The sequence below is a fragment of the Mesoplodon densirostris genome, chromosome 11, assembly GCF_025265405.1.
Source record: "Mesoplodon densirostris isolate mMesDen1 chromosome 11, mMesDen1 primary haplotype, whole genome shotgun sequence".
In the NCBI taxonomy this organism is placed as follows: Eukaryota; Metazoa; Chordata; class Mammalia; order Artiodactyla; family Ziphiidae; genus Mesoplodon; species Mesoplodon densirostris.
Window position 1 is genome coordinate 50,627,216 of NC_082671.1, and position 21,534 is coordinate 50,648,749.

At 58.2% G+C, this 21,534-nt stretch overlaps 1 protein-coding gene across 10 annotated transcripts; it reads left to right on the forward strand.

The window, feature by feature from the left end:
- The first annotated feature begins 1,383 nt into the window (after nucleotides 1-1,383).
- Nucleotides 1,384-21,461, forward strand: ADCY6 (adenylate cyclase 6). 10 transcript variants are annotated; one of them, XM_060111946.1, is made up of 23 exons: nucleotides 1,384-1,458; nucleotides 3,375-3,445; nucleotides 5,777-6,638; nucleotides 10,189-10,338; nucleotides 10,732-10,853; nucleotides 10,949-11,060; nucleotides 11,223-11,350; nucleotides 11,868-12,026; nucleotides 12,101-12,242; nucleotides 12,358-12,486; nucleotides 12,766-12,791; nucleotides 12,990-13,176; nucleotides 13,380-13,477; nucleotides 13,655-13,742; nucleotides 13,897-14,013; nucleotides 14,278-14,436; nucleotides 14,735-14,913; nucleotides 15,796-15,831; nucleotides 15,914-16,043; nucleotides 16,329-16,592; nucleotides 17,408-17,612; nucleotides 18,475-18,599; nucleotides 18,828-21,461. In XM_060111946.1, the coding sequence occupies exons 3-23, from the start codon at nucleotides 5,781-5,783 to the stop codon at nucleotides 18,951-18,953; spliced, it is 3,540 nt and encodes a 1,179-aa protein (XP_059967929.1). In that variant the 5' UTR covers nucleotides 1,384-1,458; nucleotides 3,375-3,445; nucleotides 5,777-5,780; the 3' UTR covers nucleotides 18,954-21,461. The 10 variants fall into 10 exon arrangements, with proteins under 10 accessions (XP_059967929.1, XP_059967928.1, XP_059967932.1 ...); XM_060111945.1 differs by having other exon boundaries at nucleotides 5,780-6,638; XM_060111949.1 differs by lacking the exon at nucleotides 3,375-3,445 and having other exon boundaries at nucleotides 1,391-1,458; nucleotides 18,828-18,989; nucleotides 19,637-21,461.
- Nucleotides 21,462-21,534: the final 73 nt, after the last annotated feature.

Genomic DNA, 21,534 nt, shown 5'->3' on the forward strand with positions numbered 1-21,534 from the left:
CTTGAAGGACTAGAATACCGGGAAGGCTGGGTTTGAGGGAGCAGCTTCAGCTATCTAGGCTGTGGGACCTTGGGTGGGGAAGGGGCTGCCAAAGGAAGGAGGAGCTACAGGTCTGGATGAGGCAACAGGGAGCCCGCCTCCAAGGGAAGCCAGATAAGCTGCCCTCTTTCCAGCTCTGAAGGACTGGCATCCCCTCTAAAGTCAGAATCACTTGCATCCCGGGTGAGTTTATTAACCTTCTTCTCCTTTCTGGCTACACCATCTTTCTAACCCTCAAAGGGTTAAAGCAGCTTCCACGAGATTTTCCCATCACCCAGGTAACTGGGGCCGCAGCTCCGTGCTTGAAAACGTGGGAAGTAAAAGCCCCAAACAAATTTCTCAGTACCCTAGCAATGCACCCTCTCTCCACCCTCCACACTCCTCAGGGAAGCACAACCCTTTGGGTAAAAGGTGCGGGGGTTGGGGGGTAGACAGGGAGGGACTCTCCACGTGGGCAGGTGCTGGAGGAGCTCCCCAGAGAGAGAGGGGCCGGTGGGTAGCGTGGAGAGTGCCCCTTCTCTCAGGCCCCCTTCTGGGCTCAGGGTGTAGGAGGTTTGCTTGGGGCCAGCGCCCCGGAGGGTTGGGGGAGGAGGGAAAAAGCGGTGTGTGGGGAAGCAGGCCGCACACACCTGACGCCTTGTGGAATGAAATCTTAATTAATTATTAAACTGAGTTCCCTGGGGGTGGGGGAGCAGGGCCGTGGCAGGCGGGGCGGGAATGGCAGGGTGGGGGCTGGGGGAGGGAGGAGGGGAGATGGGGGTGAGGAGTGGGTGCTGGGCACCGGTTCAGCTTAGGGGACCCCGCCAGGAAGGAAGCCGACCCTCGGTGTGCTGGGCGGGAGGGGGGTTGGTAATCGCTGCTAGAGGGTGGGTTTGCCCGGCGCCTTTGGGGACCCCTGGGGTGAGGGTGGGAAGAGAATGCTGGAGGACGCAGCCCGGGGGTGGAGGGAAGAGGGAGCGGGCTGGACGGCCCGCTCCTTCCCGGGGTCTTGATCCCAGAACAGTAGCCGCTTGTTTTCCCAAGACTGGGGGAGGGAGCGGCCGGAGGAGAGGAGGGGGCGCGCGGAGGGAGGGGTTCCATTCTTCGGTCTCCCCCACCCCTACCCCGTTCCTTCGAAGGGGAACCGGCTACCCTGCCCGGCGTCCGGGGAGGGGGAGGGGGTGTCCAGACAAAAGGAGCTTGTGCCTTTAAGGCGGGTAGTCCGGGAGCCCGCGGGGAGGGGACTTCTGGATCCGGGGTAGAGGGCGGCTGCGCTGGACAACAAGGGAGGGGGCGAGGGCCCGGCGGACTGCGGACGGCGGGAGGGGCGGCCGGGACGCGCGGGCACGGAGCAGGACCGCGGGACGGCCGGCCGGCCGGCCGGAGCCCGCGGCGGCGGCGGGGCGGAGGCCCCGGGGAGGCGCCGACCCCAGCCGGCAGGTGAGACCGCGCGGAGGAGCGTCTGGGGAGGCGGCGGCGCCCGGCGCTCGGCGCTCGGGTCTCCGTGCGGCTGGCAGACTCCCGTGCGGCTCCCGGGAGTTTTGTGGTCCGGGCGGGGAAGCCGGCGCGGGGGGAGCCCAAGGCCGTCGAGGCTGGCGGGGGGAAGTCCGGGAGGAGATGGGGGATCGAGGAGTCCTGGGTCCGGGGCTCAAGGCTCCCACCCTCACTCCCTTCCCTGTGCTTCCCTTCCTCCACCCGGGGCGAGTTCCCGGCTTGCTGGGAAGAGGGGGAGAGGCATGTACTGGGGGAGGGGCTGTCCTGAGGTTTTTGCAGCAGGGCTGTGGGTGAGCCTCCGAGTTTGAGGTAGAGTGTGATTGTGCTTCGGGGAAGGGGAGGCAGCCTGGGCGGAGGGAGGGATGCCCTCTGTCTGCAGGAGTCCCCCTCCCCTCACCCCAGACCTTGGGAATGAAAGGGCTGGTGTCCAGGCCCGCTGCAGGGTGGGCAGACTATTCAGAACAGGCTCTGGGGCCTGACTGAAAAGCTAGAGGTGGAATCAGGCGGTGGACTGTTTTCCTATACCCTCTGCTTACTGGAGTACCCCTGTGACTGGAGGACCCTGGTGGAGTTTGTATGGTTGGGTGGAGGTGGGACCTCAGTGCAGTCTTTAGGGAGACCAAGGGCTGGGGAAGGGAGGAGAAGGGTTGCTGGACCTCCAGATACAGGCCCTGGGGAGGTTTCTCTACATTTGGACAGGCCTGGAGTTGAGGCCCACATCCCAGCCTGGTGGGCGGTGCTGGCACTGAAGTGCCCTGCCTGGGCAGCGCCTTCTTCCATGAACTTTCTGAAGTCCTTTTAAATCCCCTGGAGCCTCCTTTTGCCACCTCCTGGGAACAGGAGGTGACCAGGAAGAGGGTTTGGGCGAAGCAGCGTGCAGAGCCATCCTTGGGGCTGGGCCCTGGCCTGCTTCAGACTCTGGGTCTCAGGCTGGAGGATCCAGGTTCGGGAGGGACCTGGGGTCTAGGAGACACTGGGCCTCAGTCTGCCAGGCTGAATGGACATGGCTCCATCCTTGGGAGCCGGTGGTGCCTGGAGTAGCAGATCTGTGAGAGAGAGCAAAGAAACCAGGACCCAGGGAAGGAGGGGGTCGGAGGCACAAGCTCAGGAGCCTATCTCTGGGGAGGAAGGAGGTGGTCTGTGGCTCATAGTGATGGGTTCCTGGACAAGGAGGGTTGGGGCCCCATATAGGGAAGTTTTGTGGCTTTGAACAGGGCTCTGCCCTGTTCCCTGCCGTACCAGCCTGGCGTGGGGTGCCAGGAGTAAGTTCTCCAAGATGGGCAGTGCCTGGAATGGAGCCCAGGGTGGGATGGTTGCAGTTGGTTGGACAATTACAGATCTCTGAAGCTATCCACTTGTGGGGTCAGAGTGTTCTTGGGAGGGTCATGCATTCCCCTGGACAGTGTACGTGCCTCCCTCTGTGGGTACAAGCCACATGCTAGGCTGTGCTTCCAGGGGGATGGGAGCATGGCCAGAAACAGGTACTTTGGGAACAGAGGTCTGGCCAGTGGGGTAGGGGGTGGTGAGGACAGGTCAGGGGACTGGCGAGGGGCAGGAGGCTGAAGCAGAATGTCATGGGGGGCAGTGGGAAACCTGCTTGCTCTGGGCTCTGTCTCACGCAGCTCTCGGGACTGACAGCCGAGGACACAGGGACTGATAGGGCCAGGCGTCTGACTGGCTGGGGAGGTGTGGGTTTTTGCTCACAATTTTCCTGTCTTTCCATCTCTTGGACGCTGGCAGGGTTTTGGGTTCAAAGTGGTGTAGGGTGAGGAGAAGAGCTAATGTTTATTGAGTGTGTACTATATGCCTGACGGGTGCTGTTACATTCTTTCCTCGCAACTCTTATTGTTCCCATTTTACAGGTGAAGAAAGTGACATAGAGAGGTGAAGTAACTTGTCCAAGGCTGCGAGGCTAGCAAAGAATCACAATAAGGTTTGAAACGTGGTCTCACTCCAAAGATCTTGTTTCTAATGAAGTGTTTCGAAGAGCCAGACTTTCTTTGGTGACCTTTGCCAAATGTCAGCCTGACCAAAAGTCTTGGATTTTCGATCTGTCCCTCCAGATGGTGCCATTGGTGATGTTAAGGGGCTGAAGGGCCTGCTGCTCCGTGGGATATAGGAGAAGGGATGCCAAGAGAACTTGGTGGAGGGTGTACCAGAGATGGGGGTTTCCCATGTGCAGAGAGGTCCCCAGTCCGCCTTCTGCTTTGTGGGCCCCTGGGTGTCTGCTTGGAGCACTGCTTCTGTGGCTTGAGCGTCTGGTCCTGTGGCCACCTGGGGCAAGCTCTGGCTATCCTCCGCCTTGTCCCCTCGCGAGTACACATGTCAGTGCTGCTAGCTCTGCAGGTTTAAGTACGAGGAGCCCCTCAGGGTGCCCTGTGGGCGTGGAGGAGGGTGGCCCTGGTGGGGACACAGGCATCCATGGGTGGCAGTGCTCTCACCCTCACCTCCTCCTGAGCTGGGCTCAGCTGGGAGACACATTGAGGGTGTTGTCACGGAGTCCTCCCCTTCCCCCAGGTCAAGCCACTTCCCTCCTGGAGACGTGAGATTTGGGGCTGACTTGATTACTTGTGATCTCTAGAACTTGGGCCAGCTGTAGAAAACTACCGTGGACCTCAGTTCTTCTTCTTTTTTTTTTTTTTTGGCTGTCAAATCTGTCCTGTGCCCCAGATGGCCACAGGACCAGCCTCACAGGGTTTTGGTGAAGATCAGATGGACTTAGGTATGTGAAAGGACCTCGAAAAGTTTCAAGCAGAGGGAGAGTGCATGGGAGTGTTATCCATCCATCCACCCACCTACCCGCCTATCTAGTCAACGAACATTCATTTAGACCCCACCAGGTGTTGCAGATGTAGCAGTGAGCAAAGCAGGCCCAAATCCTTGCCCTCGTGAAGTTGACATTCCAGTTAGGAGAGACAGACAATGAACAAATAAGAAAAATATATAGAATGGCAGCTGCTGATAAGAGCTGTGGAGAAAAATAAAGCATAAAGCTCGGAAGAGAGATAGGGAGCTCCAGGAAAGGGGGTTGCTATTTTAATAGAGTGGTCAGGGAAAGCTCGCTGATAAGGGGACATTTGAGCTGTGACCTGGAGGAGCTCTTATTCTAGGCAGAGGGAACAGCAGGCACCAAGGTCCCAGGCTGTCCTGTGCACGGTGTGTTGGGGAACAGCAAAGAGGTTAAGAGGACTGGAGTGCAGTGAGAAAGATGAAGAATCATATCGTTATTATTATTTCACGTTAGCTTCTCTATACCAATGCTCTTGAGCTTGGTTTCTTTCTCTCTTTTCAACTTATAAATTGGTTGAGTTCCTACTATGAGCCAGGCTCAGTATTTGGGGTACCTGGGGTGGGGATAAAGTGCTGAGCAAAATAGATATCATCCCTTCCCTCCTAACATTTATAGTCAGAGGGGCAGAGTCACACATTAAACAAGGGATTATTTAATGATAATGGTGATCAGTACCATGGAGGAAATGTATGGAGAGTGAACAGGGGGCCAAACTTAGTCTGGGTGGGGGAGCTGGGACATCTTCCTGAGGAAGTTTTGTTGAAGCTGTAACCGGAGGGAGGAGTTGAATTTAACTCTGTGAAGTGTGCACAGTGTGTGAGTGTGATGGGGACGGATGTGGAAAGAGATTCCCTGTGGTACAGAGGTCACCGATTGGCAGCTCACAGGCTGAATTCATTCCGTAGATGTGATTTATTTGGCTTGCAGTGTTGAAAAATGTGAATTACTTGCCAACGTTTAAAAGTCACGAGATGTCATGCTAAAGCCTCCATTTTAAAAAATTCAGCTTCTGTTGAAAAATCAGAGGATCAGGTTCCACTGGGACACCGGTGGCAACAGTCTGCCGGTGCGGGGTGGCGCCTGCCCCTGCTTGGGCTGTGCCCTCTCTCTCCTGAACTGGGAGGCTTTTCTCATTGACAGGCACTCGAGTGGGTCTGTAACCACCAAGAAATCAGTGCCTTTTAGGGAAGAGGTGAATGTTTAAATGAATTGCTTTGGAGTCAGACAGATCTGGGTTAGAATTTTGGTTCTCACGCTTGTGTGGCTGCTTGATCTCGGGCAAGTGACTTCACCTCCCTCTGTCTCAGTTTCCTCACCTGGTGGCTGGGGATACCCTGGTCTTCCTCAGAGTCACTTCAGGAGGAGGATATGTCTGAGTTGCTCAGCTTGGTAACGGGAAGCGCTCGGTTAATGAAAGCTGCTGATGGCGGCAGTAACGGTGGTATTAACACCACCTCATTCCTTTCCTCCCAGCAGGATGTCATGGTTTAGTGGCCTCCTGGTCCCCAAAGTGGATGAACGGAAAACAGCCTGGGGCGAGCGCAATGGGCAGAAGCGTCCACGCCGCGGGACTCGCTCCAGCGGCTTCTGCACACCCCGTTATATGAGCTGCTTTCAGGGTGCACAGCCACCCAGCCCGACCCCCACAGCCGCATCTCGGTGCCCCTGGCGGGATGAGGCCTTCATCCGGAGGGGTGGCCCAGGCAAGGGCCCGGAGCTGGGGCTGCGGGCCGTGGCCCTGGGCTTCGAGGACCCTGAGGTGACCGTGGCAGTCGGGGCCGCTGAAGGGGCCCCCGACGCGGCTGCCAGGAGCAGGCGAGCTTGCTGGCGCCGGCTGGTGCAGGTGTTCCAGTCGAAGCAGTTCCGCTCGGCCAAGCTGGAGCGCTTGTACCAGAGGTACTTTTTCCAGATGAACCAGAGCAGCCTGACACTGCTGATGGCTGTGCTCGTGCTGCTCACGGCCGTGCTGCTGGCCTTCCACGCGGCACCTGCCCACCCTCAGCCTGCCTACGTGGCCCTGCTGGCCTGCGCCGCCGTCCTCTTCGTGGCGCTCATGGTGGTGTGCAACCGACACAGCTTCCGCCAGGACTCCATGTGGCTGGTGAGCTACGTGGTGCTGGGCATCCTGGCAGCCGTGCAGGTTGGCGGCGCCCTGGCAGCCAGCCCCCGCAGCCCTTCTGTAGGCCTCTGGTGCCCCGTGTTCTTCGTCTACATCACCTACACGCTTCTCCCCATCCGCATGCGGGCCGCTGTCTTCAGTGGCCTGGGCCTCTCCACCCTGCACTTGATCTTGGCCTGGCAACTCAACCGTGGTGATGCCTTCCTCTGGAAGCAGGTGGGTGGTCGGGGAGGTAGGCATGGGGGCACCGGTCCGGGAATGAGAAGGGGTCTGCTAATCGAGGGTGGGAGAGTCACGGGTGGACACGGGAGACAGACGTCTGGCTGTATCTGGGAGGAGGGGTGGGTCTCCATTTGGGATCTGGGGCAGAAGGCACTGCTAAGGGAAGGGAAGGCTCCAGAACCTAAAGCCTGTGCTCCTTCCCCGTGGGCCACAGTCTACAGCCCTTTAGCCTGAGGCCCTTGCAATATTAGCATAATCTGTAGAGACCCAACGTGAGGCTGGAGGTGGGCAGGCGACGTTCAGCCCCAGGGTTGGGGCAGGGCTGAGAGGGCTGGGTGGGCGACATCCAGACTTCGGCATCTCCGGCCCCAAGTTGACACTTGAGACTCAGGGCCTGGTGCCTTCCCTGCAGGGCAGCTCTAGGTGGCGATCTGGAGTGATCGAGTAGGTTTTGGATGCAGTTAGCAAGGGAGGAGTTGCCTCTCTCCTGGACTGAGGCCAGCTCCGGAAGGACAGGGAAGGTGATGAGTGGGTCAGTTCTGTCCTGGACCGGGAGTAGTTTGGGGCTGGACTGTTGACAAGAGGGGCTTTAGGCTCTGACCGCACCCCGCCCTCTTCCCACTGGGCACCAGGGCTCTGGCAGCCTGCCTTGAGGCTCTCTGCCGCTGTGGGCTCCCACTTCTGGCTTCAGAGTGCTGTGTGAGGTGAGGCTGTCGCCGAGGCTTGGCTGCAGGCAGCCCCGGTTGTCCAGTGGGCTGCGTTCTTCTCTGTGAGATCGTAGACAGCTCACCTTGCCTCTCCCAGCCTTCGTTTCCCAGTCTGTAAAACTGGGATAAAAATAGTATCTACCTCATGATGTCGCTCTCAGGGCCCCACCCTCTCTGAGTGGAGTAAAACCGGACAAGGTAGCGCTCTCACCTGGAGGCAGGGAGCTGCGGGGATGCTGCAGGGGATGGCTCCCAGTGAAGGGACTTCCGGATGTCCCTTGCAGAGAGATGTGAGCCGGTGGTGTTGGCTGTCTCGTGTCATCCCCCGGACCAGGGACAGGGGCTCTTGCCCAGCTGATCCTTTAGGGGCGGCTGTAGGCACAGCCCCCCAGCCAGCACACCTCGAGAGCCCTCCACTGGCACCCTGATTTAGATGGTGCTGTCCTCGGTCTCGCTCAAGGTTTGAGGGAGCCAGCTTCTGCCTTGCCCAGGCCTTGTGGCCTGTAGCCCACCCTAGCCCCACCTACAAAGAGGAAGTTGCCTGGGGCTCCCAGGGTGCGAAGCTGGGTGCTCTGGCATGATGCCCTTCCCTGCCCAGCCTGTGGAACAGAATGTACCTTTTTAAGAGTAACCTTATAGCCAGTTTGTTTGTGGAGCACATACCCGCAGGGCACTGTCAGATCTCTTAAAGGGCCAGGATCCTTCTGCCACTGCTAGCCCCCAGTTTCCCTCCAGGGTAGCTGTCACACTGGGCTTTGGAGCTGGACTGCCCTCTTGGGGAATGAGGAGCTTGGGGGTGGTGCCTCCCTTCCCCCATCCTCTCTGGCTGGCTGGGGTAGGTGGGTGTCTCTTCCCTGCTCTCAGCTGGCATGGTGCCCAGAGCCAAGCCCAGGGCCTGACTGGGGACGCGCAGTCCCGTGGAGGCCAGGGCTATCCCGGTCTCCTGCCTCTCTGGGGCACCCTGCCTCACCCAGTGGGCGAGGGAAGAAAGCTGCCCCTGCCCTGTGTCAGTCCTTGGGGCCAGGGCGGCCCGTACCACCTCTCTGAGCTGAGAACATGCCTAGATTCTACATGCAGTTGGCGTACAGGTTCCCTGCACCCAGCTGGCTTACAGGTTTCTGGGTAGGGTGGGGCTGTGGCCTCCTTTCTAGGCTCCTTGGTTAGCCCCTTCCCGGATCCAGCCTCTTCATCCTCCTATGACCTGCTCACTCAGACGCACTGAGCAGTTTCACCCAGTGCCCCAGCCCAGCCTGGAGCCTCCTATAGTGCCCCAATATCCATTTTTTCTCACAGTTGGATAGGGGTCTGTGTACAGATCTATTTCGGTCTCTTGTCCCCCTTCCCCTTCCCTCCACCATGACTCACATTTTCCTCTTGGGCTCCTGGGGCCAGGAAGGGAAGTTGCCTGGTTTGCCCCCCTTTCCTTCTCCCCCACTGGGGGCTATTCTTAGAAACCCCCGGGGGAGATAGTGTGCCCCCCTCTTCACCCCTGCTGCTGGGAGGGGGGGCCCTTGTGAGCTGGACTGAGAAGGGAAGCTGGGAGGCCAATCCTAGAGGACGGGAGCTGGAGATGGCTGGGGGTTTGCCGGACCTCTCCATCTTACCCAAGGAAAATGAAACCAAGGTCCCAGAGATTGAGTGACATGCCCAAGTTTGCAGGACTAGTTCTGGTTCGGGGCAGAGCCCAGAACTCCTGGCTTCCAGTTGGTGCTCTTGCCCTCTCTTCTCCCCAAACCAGAGCCCTGCCCCAGCCAACTCTGGGGTGGAGCCACAAGTTCCAGGTTAACCCCTGAACTTCCAGAAACACTGAGGTCGGCTTCCCTTAGATTTACTCTGCAGTCAGTGCTGCTGCTGATGACTGAGGGCAGAACATCCTAGGATCGGGGTCCTAGGGCATGGGGCCTGGCTGGGCCGAGTGTTGGGGGTGGCCAGGCATGGTGGCACCCCATCCCAGTTCCGAAGGGTTCTTTGTGTCAGTAGAATTGATGATTCCCAAGCCTGAGTTCTGAGGCTGGGCCTCAAGAGCTTAGGTGAGTGGAGTGAGTAGGAATCCTGGGAACCTGGAATGTAGTTTACAGTAGGGTTAGGACACAGCTTTGGAGTCTGACTCTCCTGGACTCAAGTCCCACACTGGCTACTACCAGCTGTGTGATCTTGGGCAAATTACATAGCTTCTCTGTGCCTGAGTCCCTCACCTTTCAAATGAGATAGTGCTACTGATTTCATAGAGTTGTAAGAAGTACCTTCGTTAACATACGGAGGACAGCTATAGAATCTAGGCATGTTTGTAGGCAGCCAACAAATTAGCTCCAGTAATGATAATAATAGAATTATTATTATATTAATTTATGTGAGGGCAGGGAGGGAACTTGGAGATCTTATTCTCCCTCTCCAGGTTCTAGATGAGCAAACAGGCCCCTAGAGATGAGGTGACTTGTCCTGGGCACTCACAGGAAGACGTGGAGCTCAGATCTCCTGGGTGTCGTCCTGTAAGGAGAACCACATGCAGGAGGAGCTCATTTGTCCTTTTTTTTCATCATTTTGTCAGCACACACTGTGGTGTGCTGGGCCCAGGCCCTGTGACCTACCTGGCCCTGGTTGGTGCTTCTCCTCCCAGGAGCTGTGAGAAGATCACATTTCTAGCCATGGAGTGATCCAGGCAGGGAGCTGGAGTCCTGCGGGGATGGGGAGGTATTGCAGGGGTGGGGACAGCTTGGGCAAGACAGGGCACAGGATCCTGGCTTCCTCCCCAAAGCAGTGCATCTACAGAGAGCCTAGCTAGTTGCACCTGTGTGTGTTGGGGGTGGTCACCATTTGCCTCTGCCACCCCTCTGCAGCTCGGTGCCAACATGCTGCTGTTCCTCTGCACCAATGTCATTGGCATCTGCACACACTACCCGGCTGAGGTGTCTCAGCGCCAGGCCTTTCAGGAGACCCGTGGTTACATCCAGGCCCGGCTGCACCTGCAGCATGAGAATCGGCAGCAGGTGGGACTGCCCCCCCTGATCACGGCCTTCCCACATCTCACCTGCAAATAGCTTGCAGATTGGATCCACCACCTCATGCAACTCCATGGAATAGTGTGAATGGTTCCCCCTGATTGTGCATCACAGAGGCCCTTTGACACTGGGTTCCTGTCCTGTCTGAGGGTGGGAGGGAGTAGATGGAGTGCATCTGAGGGGTTGAGTGGGGTGTGGTCAGAGAAGGCTGGGATGTATGTCTGCTGAGGACTCTAATGGGGGAGGGTCAGGCCACGGTCCAGAAGGGAAGCTCAGGTCTCCAGAGAGGTCTGGGAGGGTTTTGGGGATGTGGCGGGACCAGGGAGGATTAAAATGTGAGGCCAAGAAGATAGTGGTCCTCTGTTGAAACCACTGGTCTAGGAGCGGCTGCTGCTGTCCGTGTTGCCCCAGCATGTTGCCATGGAGATGAAAGAAGACATCAACACAAAGAAAGAAGACATGATGTTTCACAGGATCTACATCCAGAAGCATGACAATGTCAGGTAGGGTGGGGGTGGGGAGGATGCCGGGAGAGGTGTGGGATCTGGGGGTCTTTGAGGGCCACATCACCCTTCCCATCTTCTGCCGTCGTCCTCAGCATCCTGTTTGCAGACATTGAAGGCTTCACCAGCCTGGCATCCCAGTGCACGGCGCAGGAGCTGGTCATGACCCTGAATGAGCTCTTTGCCCGGTTTGACAAGCTGGCTGCGGTGAGGGTGCTAGGGCTTGGGGGTGGGGCCGACGGGGTGAGGGCAAGCCTCATTGGCAGCGGCCTTGGGGGATGGGGGCCGAGGGACTCTGCAGTGAGGGTAGTGGGCCAGGCAGGCTGGGCCAGAGTAAAGGTGACTCTCCCCCCACTCTTTCTCCTTCAGGAGAATCACTGCCTGAGGATCAAGATCTTAGGGGACTGTTACTATTGTGTGTCAGGGCTGCCGGAGGCCCGGGCAGACCATGCCCACTGCTGCGTGGAGATGGGGGTGGACATGATCGAGGCCATCTCGTGAGCACCGTCCCCTCCCAGGCTTCCTGGAACTGAGGGTGCCCCAACCTGCTCCTACCCTTTGATGTGTCCTTGGGACTTTTTCTCAGTCTTGGCTGTCTCCGTGTCTTGGAGATCCATCACTGGGGAGGGGAAAGGATCTTTCTTCAGCCTGTGTGGAGACCCATGTGCACCTTAGACTCCAGCCAGCTGGGATGGGGTAGGGGGAGCCAGGGTGAGGGGGAATTGGGCTGGAGAAGATACCAGCTGAGTAGGCCCAAAGGGAGGGTAGTGATTCCTCCTCTCCTAGCTCAGTCCCATCAGATGCTGCCGGGCCCCTGCTGGTGAACAGGGCTCCCAAACGTTTGTCCTTGGGCCCCATGCAGCCTGTTGCCCGTGTCCTGCTGAGGGTGTGCCGTGTGCCCTGCGACTGGGTCTGTCCTTGCCCACTTGGCTCCAAGGCGAGCACAGGGCCTGGGCTCTGGGCTGGGAGTGGGGAGGACTGTGCCGGGAGCTAAGCCAGGCTGCCTCCTCCCAGGCTGGTGCGCGAGGTGACAGGTGTGAACGTGAACATGCGCGTGGGCATCCACAGCGGGCGCGTGCACTGCGGCGTCCTTGGCCTGCGGAAATGGCAGTTCGATGTGTGGTCCAATGACGTGACTCTGGCCAATCACATGGAGGCCGGGGGCCGGGCCGGGTGAGTGTGCGTCCAGGGGGCGAGGGACGGGAGCCCCTGGCAGAGCAGGGGTCTCACCCTCCTGTTCCGCGCAGCCGCATCCACATCACTCGGGCCACGCTGCAGTACCTGAACGGGGACTACGAGGTGGAGCCGGGCCGTGGCGGGGAGCGCAACGCCTACCTCAAGGAGCAGCACATTGAGACCTTCCTCATCCTGGGAGCCAGCCAGAAACGGGTCAGGGCCGGGGTGGGGCGGGGGTGGGCAGACGGGGAGAGGGGCAGATGGGGGCAGCTGGCAGAGGCCTTCTCCGGGCCACTCTTCCCAGCCTGTGCCCACGCTGCCCACACAGAAAGAGGAGAAGGCCATGCTGGCCAAGCTGCAGCGGGCGCGGGCCAACTCCATGGAGGGACTGATGCCACGCTGGGTGCCCGACCGCACCTTCTCCCGGACCAAGGACTCCAAGGCTTTCCGGCAGATGGTGAGGGGCCCACGGCGCTGGGACGTGGGGCCTTGCTTTCCTGTCTCCCTCAGCACTCTGTGTCCTCTTGCCTCTTCTGCCTTCCTCGTCATGGCCGCCGTCTCCGTAGTTTCTGGAATTGGGGATAGGAGGAATGATTTCACCCCAGGGGTCCCAATCCCCCCAGGGTCTATGGGTCTATGGGGAGAGCCGTCAGCGCAGTGCTGAGGGTGGGGAAGGGCTTGTAGACGTGCAGGTCGCCTGCCCTTCACCTCACTCGCACACTCTCCCTTTCTCCAGGGCATTGATGATTCCAGCAAAGACAAGTAAGTCAGGTTGTGGAGTAGGGAAGAAGGGCTGGGCGAAGGCACTTGCACCCTGGGGCGGGGCTGCGGAGAGCCAAGACCCCCCTCTTCCTTGGACCTTAGATGTGTCTTATGGGAGCAGGTGCCACCTACCCCGCTCACACTCCTTCTTTGAGTGCTTCCTGTGCCCCTCCCTTCTCATCGCCTGTCACATGGCAGTGCTCAGGCACCTGGTGAAGCCATGTCCCCTGCCCTCAGCCGGGGTGCCCAGGACGCCCTGAACCCTGAGGATGAGGTAGACGAGTTCCTGGGCCGTGCCATCGATGCCCGCAGCATCGATCAGCTGCGCAAGGACCACGTGCGCCGGTTCCTGCTCACCTTCCAGAGAGAGGATCTTGAAAAGAAGGTTTGGGGGATGCAAGGGCAGAAGGAGGAGGGCTGGGGGAGGAGGGGGGGTCCCAGCAGGGAAGTCTGAGCACAGGTGAGGTTTCTGGGGAGTGGGGAGGTGACCACGGGGCACAGTGGGGGTTCATATCAACTGGGCCAACTGGTAGTGCCCTACCTTCCCCAGGGCGGAGCCAGCGCCCAGCTCAGTCTCCTCTCCCTCAGTACTCGCGCAAGGTGGACCCCCGCTTTGGAGCCTACGTGGCCTGTGCCCTGTTGGTCTCCTGCTTCATCTGCTTCATCCAGCTCCTCGTCTTCCCACCGTGAGAGCCCTGTCCCTCCTCGCTTGGCTTCTCTTCCCGCTACCACTTCCCACAACCTTCCTAAGCATCCTCGCAAGCACACAGTCCCTGGGGCCCACATCCTGCCTTCCCAGGGAGCGGGACGAGGATGTCCAGATCTCCCAGAGTAACATTTTCCCTGGCCCTCTTCCGCCCCAGCTCAGCCCTGATGCTTGGGATCTATGCCAGTATCTTCCTGCTGTTGCTGGTCACCGTGCTGACCTGCGCCGTGTACTCCTGTGGCTCCGTACGTGGGGGGCCTTCCAGGGCTGGTGGGGGAGGCCAGGCCAAGGGCGGGGAGGGAGGAGAAGGCCGAGCCTCTGCCATTGGGCCCCATCCCTGGGTGACCTTACCCGTTGGCTGACGTGGCCTCCGTCCCTCTGTCTCCCGCCTCCCGGCAGCTGTTCCCTCAGGCCCTGCGACGTCTGTCTCGCAGCATCGTCCGCTCGCGGGCACATAGCACTGCGGTTGGCATCTTTTCCGTCCTGCTTGTGTTCATCTCTGCCGTCGCCAACATGGTAAAGCTCCAGTGGGAATGTTTCTGCCCCTGGTCTGCTCCAAGCACTCTGGGTGCTGGGGGTACAGAGAGGAATGAGACACATTTCCTGCCCAAAGCAAGGGTGAGGTTAACCCCTGTCCTCTCTCCTTGCTCCCCCTACCTCTTGTCATCCCTCAGTGAGAAGTTGGGCCCCTGGGGTGTAGGGCCCCGGGGTTATAAGGCATGGCCCTTGTAACCCCTCCCCTCCCCGGTTACCCTGATATACCTCCCCCGACCTTTGCAGTTCACCTGTAACCACACCCCCATACGGACTTGCGCAGCCCGGATGCTGAATTTAACACCTGCTGACATCACCGCCTGCCACCTGCAGCAGCTCAATTACTCACTGGGCCTGGATGCTCCCCTGTGTGAGGGCACCGCACCCACTTGCAGCTTCCCTGAGGTGTCCAAGTGGTGCTCGGAAGGGGTGGGGGGGTGGTTCCTGATCGGTTCCGGTTATCGACTCTTCTGTGCCAGGCCTGGTGATGGGCCCTGGGGACCCAGGATCTCACCAGAGTCTCCAACTCCAGGAGCAGCCCGGGGCCCTGGTGTGCTTTAGGGGTGTGTGGAGGGTGAAGGAGGTTTGGGTTTGAGGTTGTGGAGGGGAGCTGGGGTCAGGTGGGGGCGTGCAGTGTTCTCCCTGCACGGGAGCGCCATGGCCTCTGCCTTCACCCAACACTGCCTCTGCCGTTGCTCCCCAGTACTTCGTCGGGAACATGTTGCTGAGTCTCTTGGCCAGCTCTGTCTTCCTGCACATCAGTAGCATCGGGAAGTTGGCCATGATCTTTGTCCTGGGGCTCATCTATTTGGTGCTGCTTCTGCTGGGTCCCCCGGCCACCGTCTTTGACAACTATGACCTACTGCTTGGCGTCCATGGCTTGTGAGTTTATCCGCAGCCCCTTGAGTCCCCCAGGAGCCTCTTGACCCTGCTGGGTCACCGTGAGCCCCCTGTGCCCTTGGAATGCTACCACTCACCCATCACATGTGGGGGGAAAGGAGGCAGCACGTGACCCCCAACAGTCACCTCAGGGAAACCCCAGTCCTGGGAAGTCCCTTGGTCTTTAGGCTAGACATTAAAAAAAAAATTCCCTCTTGCATTTGCATGTTGCTTTCATATCCACTCTTAACTACCTGTAGGTCACACAGCTGCTTGGTGGTAGAGCCCTGGCTAGGAAAGGAACCAAAACTCTGACTCCCGCTTGAGGGCTTTGCCTGGGACAACACACTGGGTTTTCCTCTGCAAAACCTCACCCCTCGGCGTATGTGGTAGAAATACATGGTGCGGTAGAAAAAGCCTCTGGAGTCTGCTGTTTGAATCCCTACTCTGCCACTTATTAGCTGTGTGTCTTTGGATCGTTGAATTAACTTCTCTGAGCCTCAATTTCCTCACCTGTAAAACGGCAATGCCATCTATATCACAAGGTAGTTGTAAAGATTATTATAAGTAACACTTATCGAAGGCTTGCTGATGCCAAGCGCTCTGCTAAGCCTTTTGCGTGCATTATTTAGATCTGATCCCTCGTTGATTGATGAGGAAGCCGAGGCTTAGAAAGTTAAGCAACTCGTTCTAGGTCACGTAGCTGGTGAGTAGAGGAGCCAGGAGTGGAACCTCTGCTCTTAATGAGTTAACAGGAGGAAAAGCCTCGGCCTAGCGCCTGATTTATGGTGCTCAGTAAATGCAGTTTCTGCCTCCCCTTCCATGTGCCCCAACCTGGCGACCCAGGAAGAACCGATGACTTTGTCTCTTGTGTCTTCCTGCCAGGGCTTCTTCCAACGAGACCTTCAGTGGGCTGGACTGGTGAGTGAGGGCTCCAGGGCAGCAAAGGGTGGGGCTGCCAGATGCCTCCTTCAGACACTGAGCTTGCCTCTGCTCCCCTCAGCTCAGCCGCAGGGAGGGTGGCACTCAAATATATGACCCCCGTGATTCTGCTGGTGTTTGCACTGGCGCTGTATCTGCATGCCCAGCAGGTGGAATCAACTGCCCGCCTGGACTTCCTCTGGAAACTGCAGGTGACTGGGTGGGCCTCTGGGGTGGGGAAGATCCTAGGGGCAGAGCCTGGGCCATGCCAGGCATCTCTCAGGCTGGCCACCCTGGCTCCATGCCTCCTCTGTGCCCGCCCCCTATCCCCCGCCTCATCCTGTCCCTGCCCCCTCTACTTCTTTGCCTGTTCTTTAGGCCTGTCCATGCCTTTCTTCTTCCACGTGGTTCCCTCTGATGCCCACCTCCAGGTGTTGGCCGCTGCACCCACGCCTTGTGAATGTTGGGGCAGTGGGTGATGGGTGTGGTGTCCACAGGCAACAGGGGAGAAGGAGGAGATGGAGGAGCTCCAGGCATACAACCGGCGGCTGCTACATAACATTCTGCCCAAGGACGTGGCCGCCCACTTCCTTGCCCGGGAGCGCCGGAATGATGAGCTCTACTATCAGTCATGTGAGTGCGTGGCCGTCATGTTTGCCTCCATTGCCAACTTCTCTGAGTTCTACGTGGAGCTGGAGGCAAACAATGAGGGTGTCGAGTGCCTGCGGCTGCTCAACGAGATCATCGCTGACTTCGATGAGGTACTTGTCCAGTCGGCTGGTGCTGGCAGAGGGTGGGGGGACTTGGGGACCGGAGGAGTGGGGAGACCTTTGGATAAGAAGGCCAGGATTGGAGGGCATGGTTGGTACTGGGAGGAGGAAGGGAGATCTGATGGGACCCAGAGATGTCAGGGGTAGGAGTAAAGGTAGGTACAGTGGAGTCAGGGACAGGTGCTCACGAAGGTGTCACAGGCAGCAAGCTCAGCCCCCGTGGGGCAGGGTCATCATTGTTGGGGAGCACAGGAGGACGTGAGGATTTGTGGGGGGGCCAGGATAGGTAGCAGGTGGGGGTCATTGAAGAAGAAGCCGGTAATCTGTAGACGATGGCCCCATGGGGCCAAGTAAGCAAGATGATCCCCTGAATAGAGAAAATGGAAGCAAAATATGAAGAAGTGACCTGAACATCCAGGTCAGGAATGGGTTGTTCCCTATTCTGGAGGGAAGGCACTTCCTCAGCCTGGGACTCAGTTTCCCCAAAGGTGAGGGTTGGAATCACCGATGCCTGGTATCCCTCCTGTGGTTCTGGGTTCTGTAGCAAGCTGTCGAAGTTGACCCAGAGCTGTGTGCTCACATCCCGGCTTGGGTCTTGACGGCTGCCCGGTGAGGGAGGCTGTTTTCCCGGCTCCTTAGTCCTGCACTGAGAGCAGCGGCTGGCAGCGGGGCTCACTTACCGAAAGGAGGGGAGTGTGGAGCCAGGGAAGTGGAGAAGGGGGCCAGGGCACAGCAAGGCTTGAGGCTTGAGGCAGGGCTGGGTTTGGCCTGTCTGCCTTGACAGCCAGCTCCCCGGTGCTGTCCAGATCATCAGCGAGGAACGGTTCCGGCAGCTGGAGAAGATCAAGACGATCGGTAGCACCTACATGGCTGCCTCCGGGCTGAATGCCAGCACCTACGATCAGGTGGGCCGCTCCCACATCACTGCCCTTGCCGACTACGCCATGCGGCTCATGGAGCAGATGAAGCACATCAATGAGCACTCCTTCAACAATTTCCAGATGAAGATCGGTGAGAGGGCCCGGCCGATGGCAGGTTTTCCCGGTTTTCCCGGGGCCGTTTCTGGGTGAAGCTGAGGCAGCAGGCTGGGGATGGCGTCTCATATTCCCCGTCAGGCGTCCTGTGGGGCTTCCCTTTCCTCCCGCCTCCTATATTGTCTGATCGTAAGAACAGAGACCGTTTATTGAAGGCCTGCTCTGTGCTAAGCACTGTCCCAGGCTTTTTTTTTTTTTTTTTTTTTTAACACATCTCAATCCTCACATTATTATCCCCTTTTACAGATAAAGAGATGGACTCTCAGAGTAAATAACTCAGCCAAGGGCATACAACTAGTAAATGGCTGAACTGGGATTCAAGACCAGGTTTAGCTACACTCCAGTACCCGTGTCCTTTTCTGTGGCCAGTCTGATAAGAGGCACTTCCTGTCAGATGACCTGGTGGATGGGAATGGTTAATAGCATGGGTTCTGGAGTCGGACTGTCTGCTTTGAATTCTGGCTGTTCCACTTAACTGGGCTTATTTAGCAAGTTGTCTAACTTCTCTAAACTTCAGGTATCTTTTCTGTAAAGCGGGAATGATGATACCTACCTTTCGGGGCTGTTGAGAGGATGAGATAGTGTAAAACGCTTACAGAGTGGTTGGCGCAGAGTGCGCATCGGTAGATTAGCTGCTGTTCTAGCATAGCCGTCTTGACTCGGGGGAGCTCCTCAGCTGATATGCCCGCATCTTCCATTCTTTACGACTAGGAGGCTTGTCCCTTTTCCGGTTTCTTCTCTGGGTCCTTCTAAAGGTGCCAGGAGCTGGGTGCCTCCCTGGGCTGACGGTGGAACAGCCACTGCTCTCGCTTTCTTACTGCTGTCCCCACCTACCCCAGGGCTGAACATGGGCCCAGTTGTGGCAGGCGTCATTGGGGCTCGGAAGCCGCAGTATGACATCTGGGGGAACACGGTGAATGTCTCCAGCCGCATGGACAGCACGGGGGTCCCGGACCGAATCCAGGTGAGGGGGATGTGAGCAGAGGCTGGGAGGGGTGTGGGTCCAGAGGGCTTCCGCAGGACCCTCTCTGCAGTCAGCTAGGACAGGGGAGGGGTGGCGCTGTTCTCTGGTTGGTGGAGTCGGGGTTGGGGGAGGGGAGCTAGCATGAGCAGAGAACCCCTGGACTCCTGCAAATGCAGCAGGAGGGATCCTGGGCTAAGCAGGTTCCCCTCCCACCTCCCCACCCCCCAGGTGACCACGGACCTGTACCAGGTTCTAGCGGCCAAGGGCTACCAGCTGGAGTGTCGAGGGGTGGTCAAGGTGAAGGGCAAGGGGGAGATGACCACCTACTTCCTCAATGGGGGCCCCAGCAGTTAGCAGGGCCCAGCTACAAATTCGGCTGAAAGGACCAAGGTGGGCATTTGAGTGGACTCTGTGCTCGCTGGGGGAGGCTGTGACAGGGGGTGCTGAGCCTCCAGACCCTGCTGACCACAAAAGGGAACACCCCAGCAGGCTGTACTTGGACCATGCTCGTCTGCCCTCAGGCTGGTGAATGAGGGGATACCAAGAGGATTATGCACGTGGCTTTCTTTCTTAACTGGGGTAGGGCTGTTTTCTCTCCTTTTTTCCAGCTTTTGGGAGCAGGGGAGGGTGCAGCAGCAGAGGCAGGGGGACGTCTCCTGCCTGAGAGATTAAAACGGCAGCTTGCCACGCCCGCCCTTTCCCTGTCTGTCTGGGCACTAGGCTCAGGGCTGGGCCCTTCCTTTCCCTCTTTTTCCTGGGAATATTTTTATAAAGACTGGGGCAGGCTTGAAGAGTGCCTATTCCATCCTTGCCTTCCTTTGCTATGCCTGCATCCCCAGCATGGGTCCTGGGCACTCCCTACCCCAGCCAGGTCTCCCTCACAGACACAGGGCACGGGAGGGGGATGTTCTGGGGACCCAGCTCTGTCCATATTTCAGGGGAATGTTTCCATTTGCCAAATCCTAGTCCCATGATCTGTCCCCAAAGGGGAACAAAGGGACTTCTGCCAGCTCAGATTAGCCCCGTTTCCTGCACAGCTCCAGGGAAAGGGGCATCTGGTCTCATTGGTACTGTGAAAATGCCCAGCCGGAGAGCAAGCGTGTGCGTGGGGATGTCAGAAGATCAGGAGCTGGATGTTCGCCTGCAGGTGCCAAAGAGAGCAGGCCAGCCAGGGACGGGGGTGGTGCCAGACTCTGATCCGAAGGGCAGGATCAGGCCACTCTGCCCCAGCGCTCTCTTGCTGTCTGCTGCAAGGGGGCATGGAGCATCTCTACCCCTTCTGTTGCCAAATAGAAAAGGGCCAGGGCATGGAGGAAGATGGCCCTGATCCCAAACCTGTCCTCCCACGCCTCTGGCACTGGGGAGGGCCTGTGTGTGTGTGTAACCATGCCTGCGTGGTGATCTGCGCGTGTGTGTAACCGTGCGTGCATTGTGGTCTGTGCATGTGTGTAACCGTGCGTGCATGGTGGTCTGCGCGTGTGTGTAACCGTGCGTGCATGGTGGTCTGCGCGTGTGTGTAACCGTGCGTGCATGCTGGTCTGCGTGTCTGTGTAAGTGTGCGTGCATGGTGGTCTGTGTGTGTCTGTTTTCCCGGTCTGTGTGTCTCTGTGGTCCTGCTCCTTGGCTCTCCACCCTGGGCTGCCTCTTTCCTGTGGGCCTCTGTCTTCTGGGAATAAGGCAGGATTTCTGATTTCAAGGGCTGGAGAGAGATGCCCCTGTTGCACAGGAGTGGGATGGGGTGTGGTAGCAAGAGGGTGGCCCTGGGGAGAGGAGTCCTTTTTGTGCCAAATCCCTAAGTGCCATTTGGGGGCCATGTGTGCAGCATGACTGTCTCCCTGCCTGGGGCAGGGACCCAAGCGCCTGCTTGAGGCCCACAGTGCTCCTTGCACTTGAACTGTCTGGGGTTTGGTGGGCAGAGGCTCAGGAGTTTCCTGGGCTCCCCAGCTGGTGTCCTGGGATGTGGTATGCTTTGGGGCTGGGGTCGCATGGGATCCCTCTGAGGACCCAGATTCTGGTACTAAGGGCTCGGGGAGGGAACCTGGACCTCAGCCTTCCCCAGCCTTCAGCTTGAGCCTAGCGTGCTCCGGGCTCCCCAGTCCTCACGAAGCCTGCAAGAGCTGGCAGGAGGGTTAGGAGGGCTGGAGCCTAGATTCCCTTCCTATCCCTGCCTGCCTTTTACCCTCTTCCCTGCAGCCTCCTTGCCTCTGGACTGAATTAGTTGGTGCCTTGGTTTCTCTGTCTGTACCTATTTAAGCCAGAGGCATTAGCCAGGATTTTGATTGAAGATGGCTTTGTCTTTGAGGCGTTAGAGAGGCGGAGGAGAGAGGGTCCCAGAGTTGCTGGGTTTGGGGATTGGAAGGGGCAGGTGGTAGTCTTGCCCTTTCTCATGTCCTTTCTGACTCTAGCTCCTTGCAGAAGCCTGGTTTCTGGCTCGTACTGCCTGCTTTGGGGGATCTTCATGCATCAGCCAAATGGGCCATCAGTCACTTCCTTAGCCAAGGCAGGAGAAGGGGAAAAGACTAGTTGGTCCAGACAGAAAGTCAACTCCCCTTCCCTCAGCCACATCCCTGGACAGGAAGGTTCTGCGTGGGGTCCTGGGGTGGGGATGAGGCTGTAAGGAGACCAGAGTGGGAAGACTGCAGTCTTGGGTGACTTGTCCCTGCTTCTTGCCAGGTGGGAGGGGCCTGTCCACACCCTGGCTCCCTGTACCGCAGTGCCAGCCGTGTGCTTCCCCCGGGCTGACGTTGCCCCCTTCCTCGCCAGTTGGGGTGGGGGAGTCAGTGGATGGGAGGCCCATGGACTTTGGTTTTATAATGTAACCAGTGTGTGTGTGTAGGGGGGGGAGGGTGTGTATACCATGTATTTCAGTGAAATATTTAATATATTTAAATATCAATAAAAATCAAACTCTTTGTAAAATTCCCTGTTCTCTGCA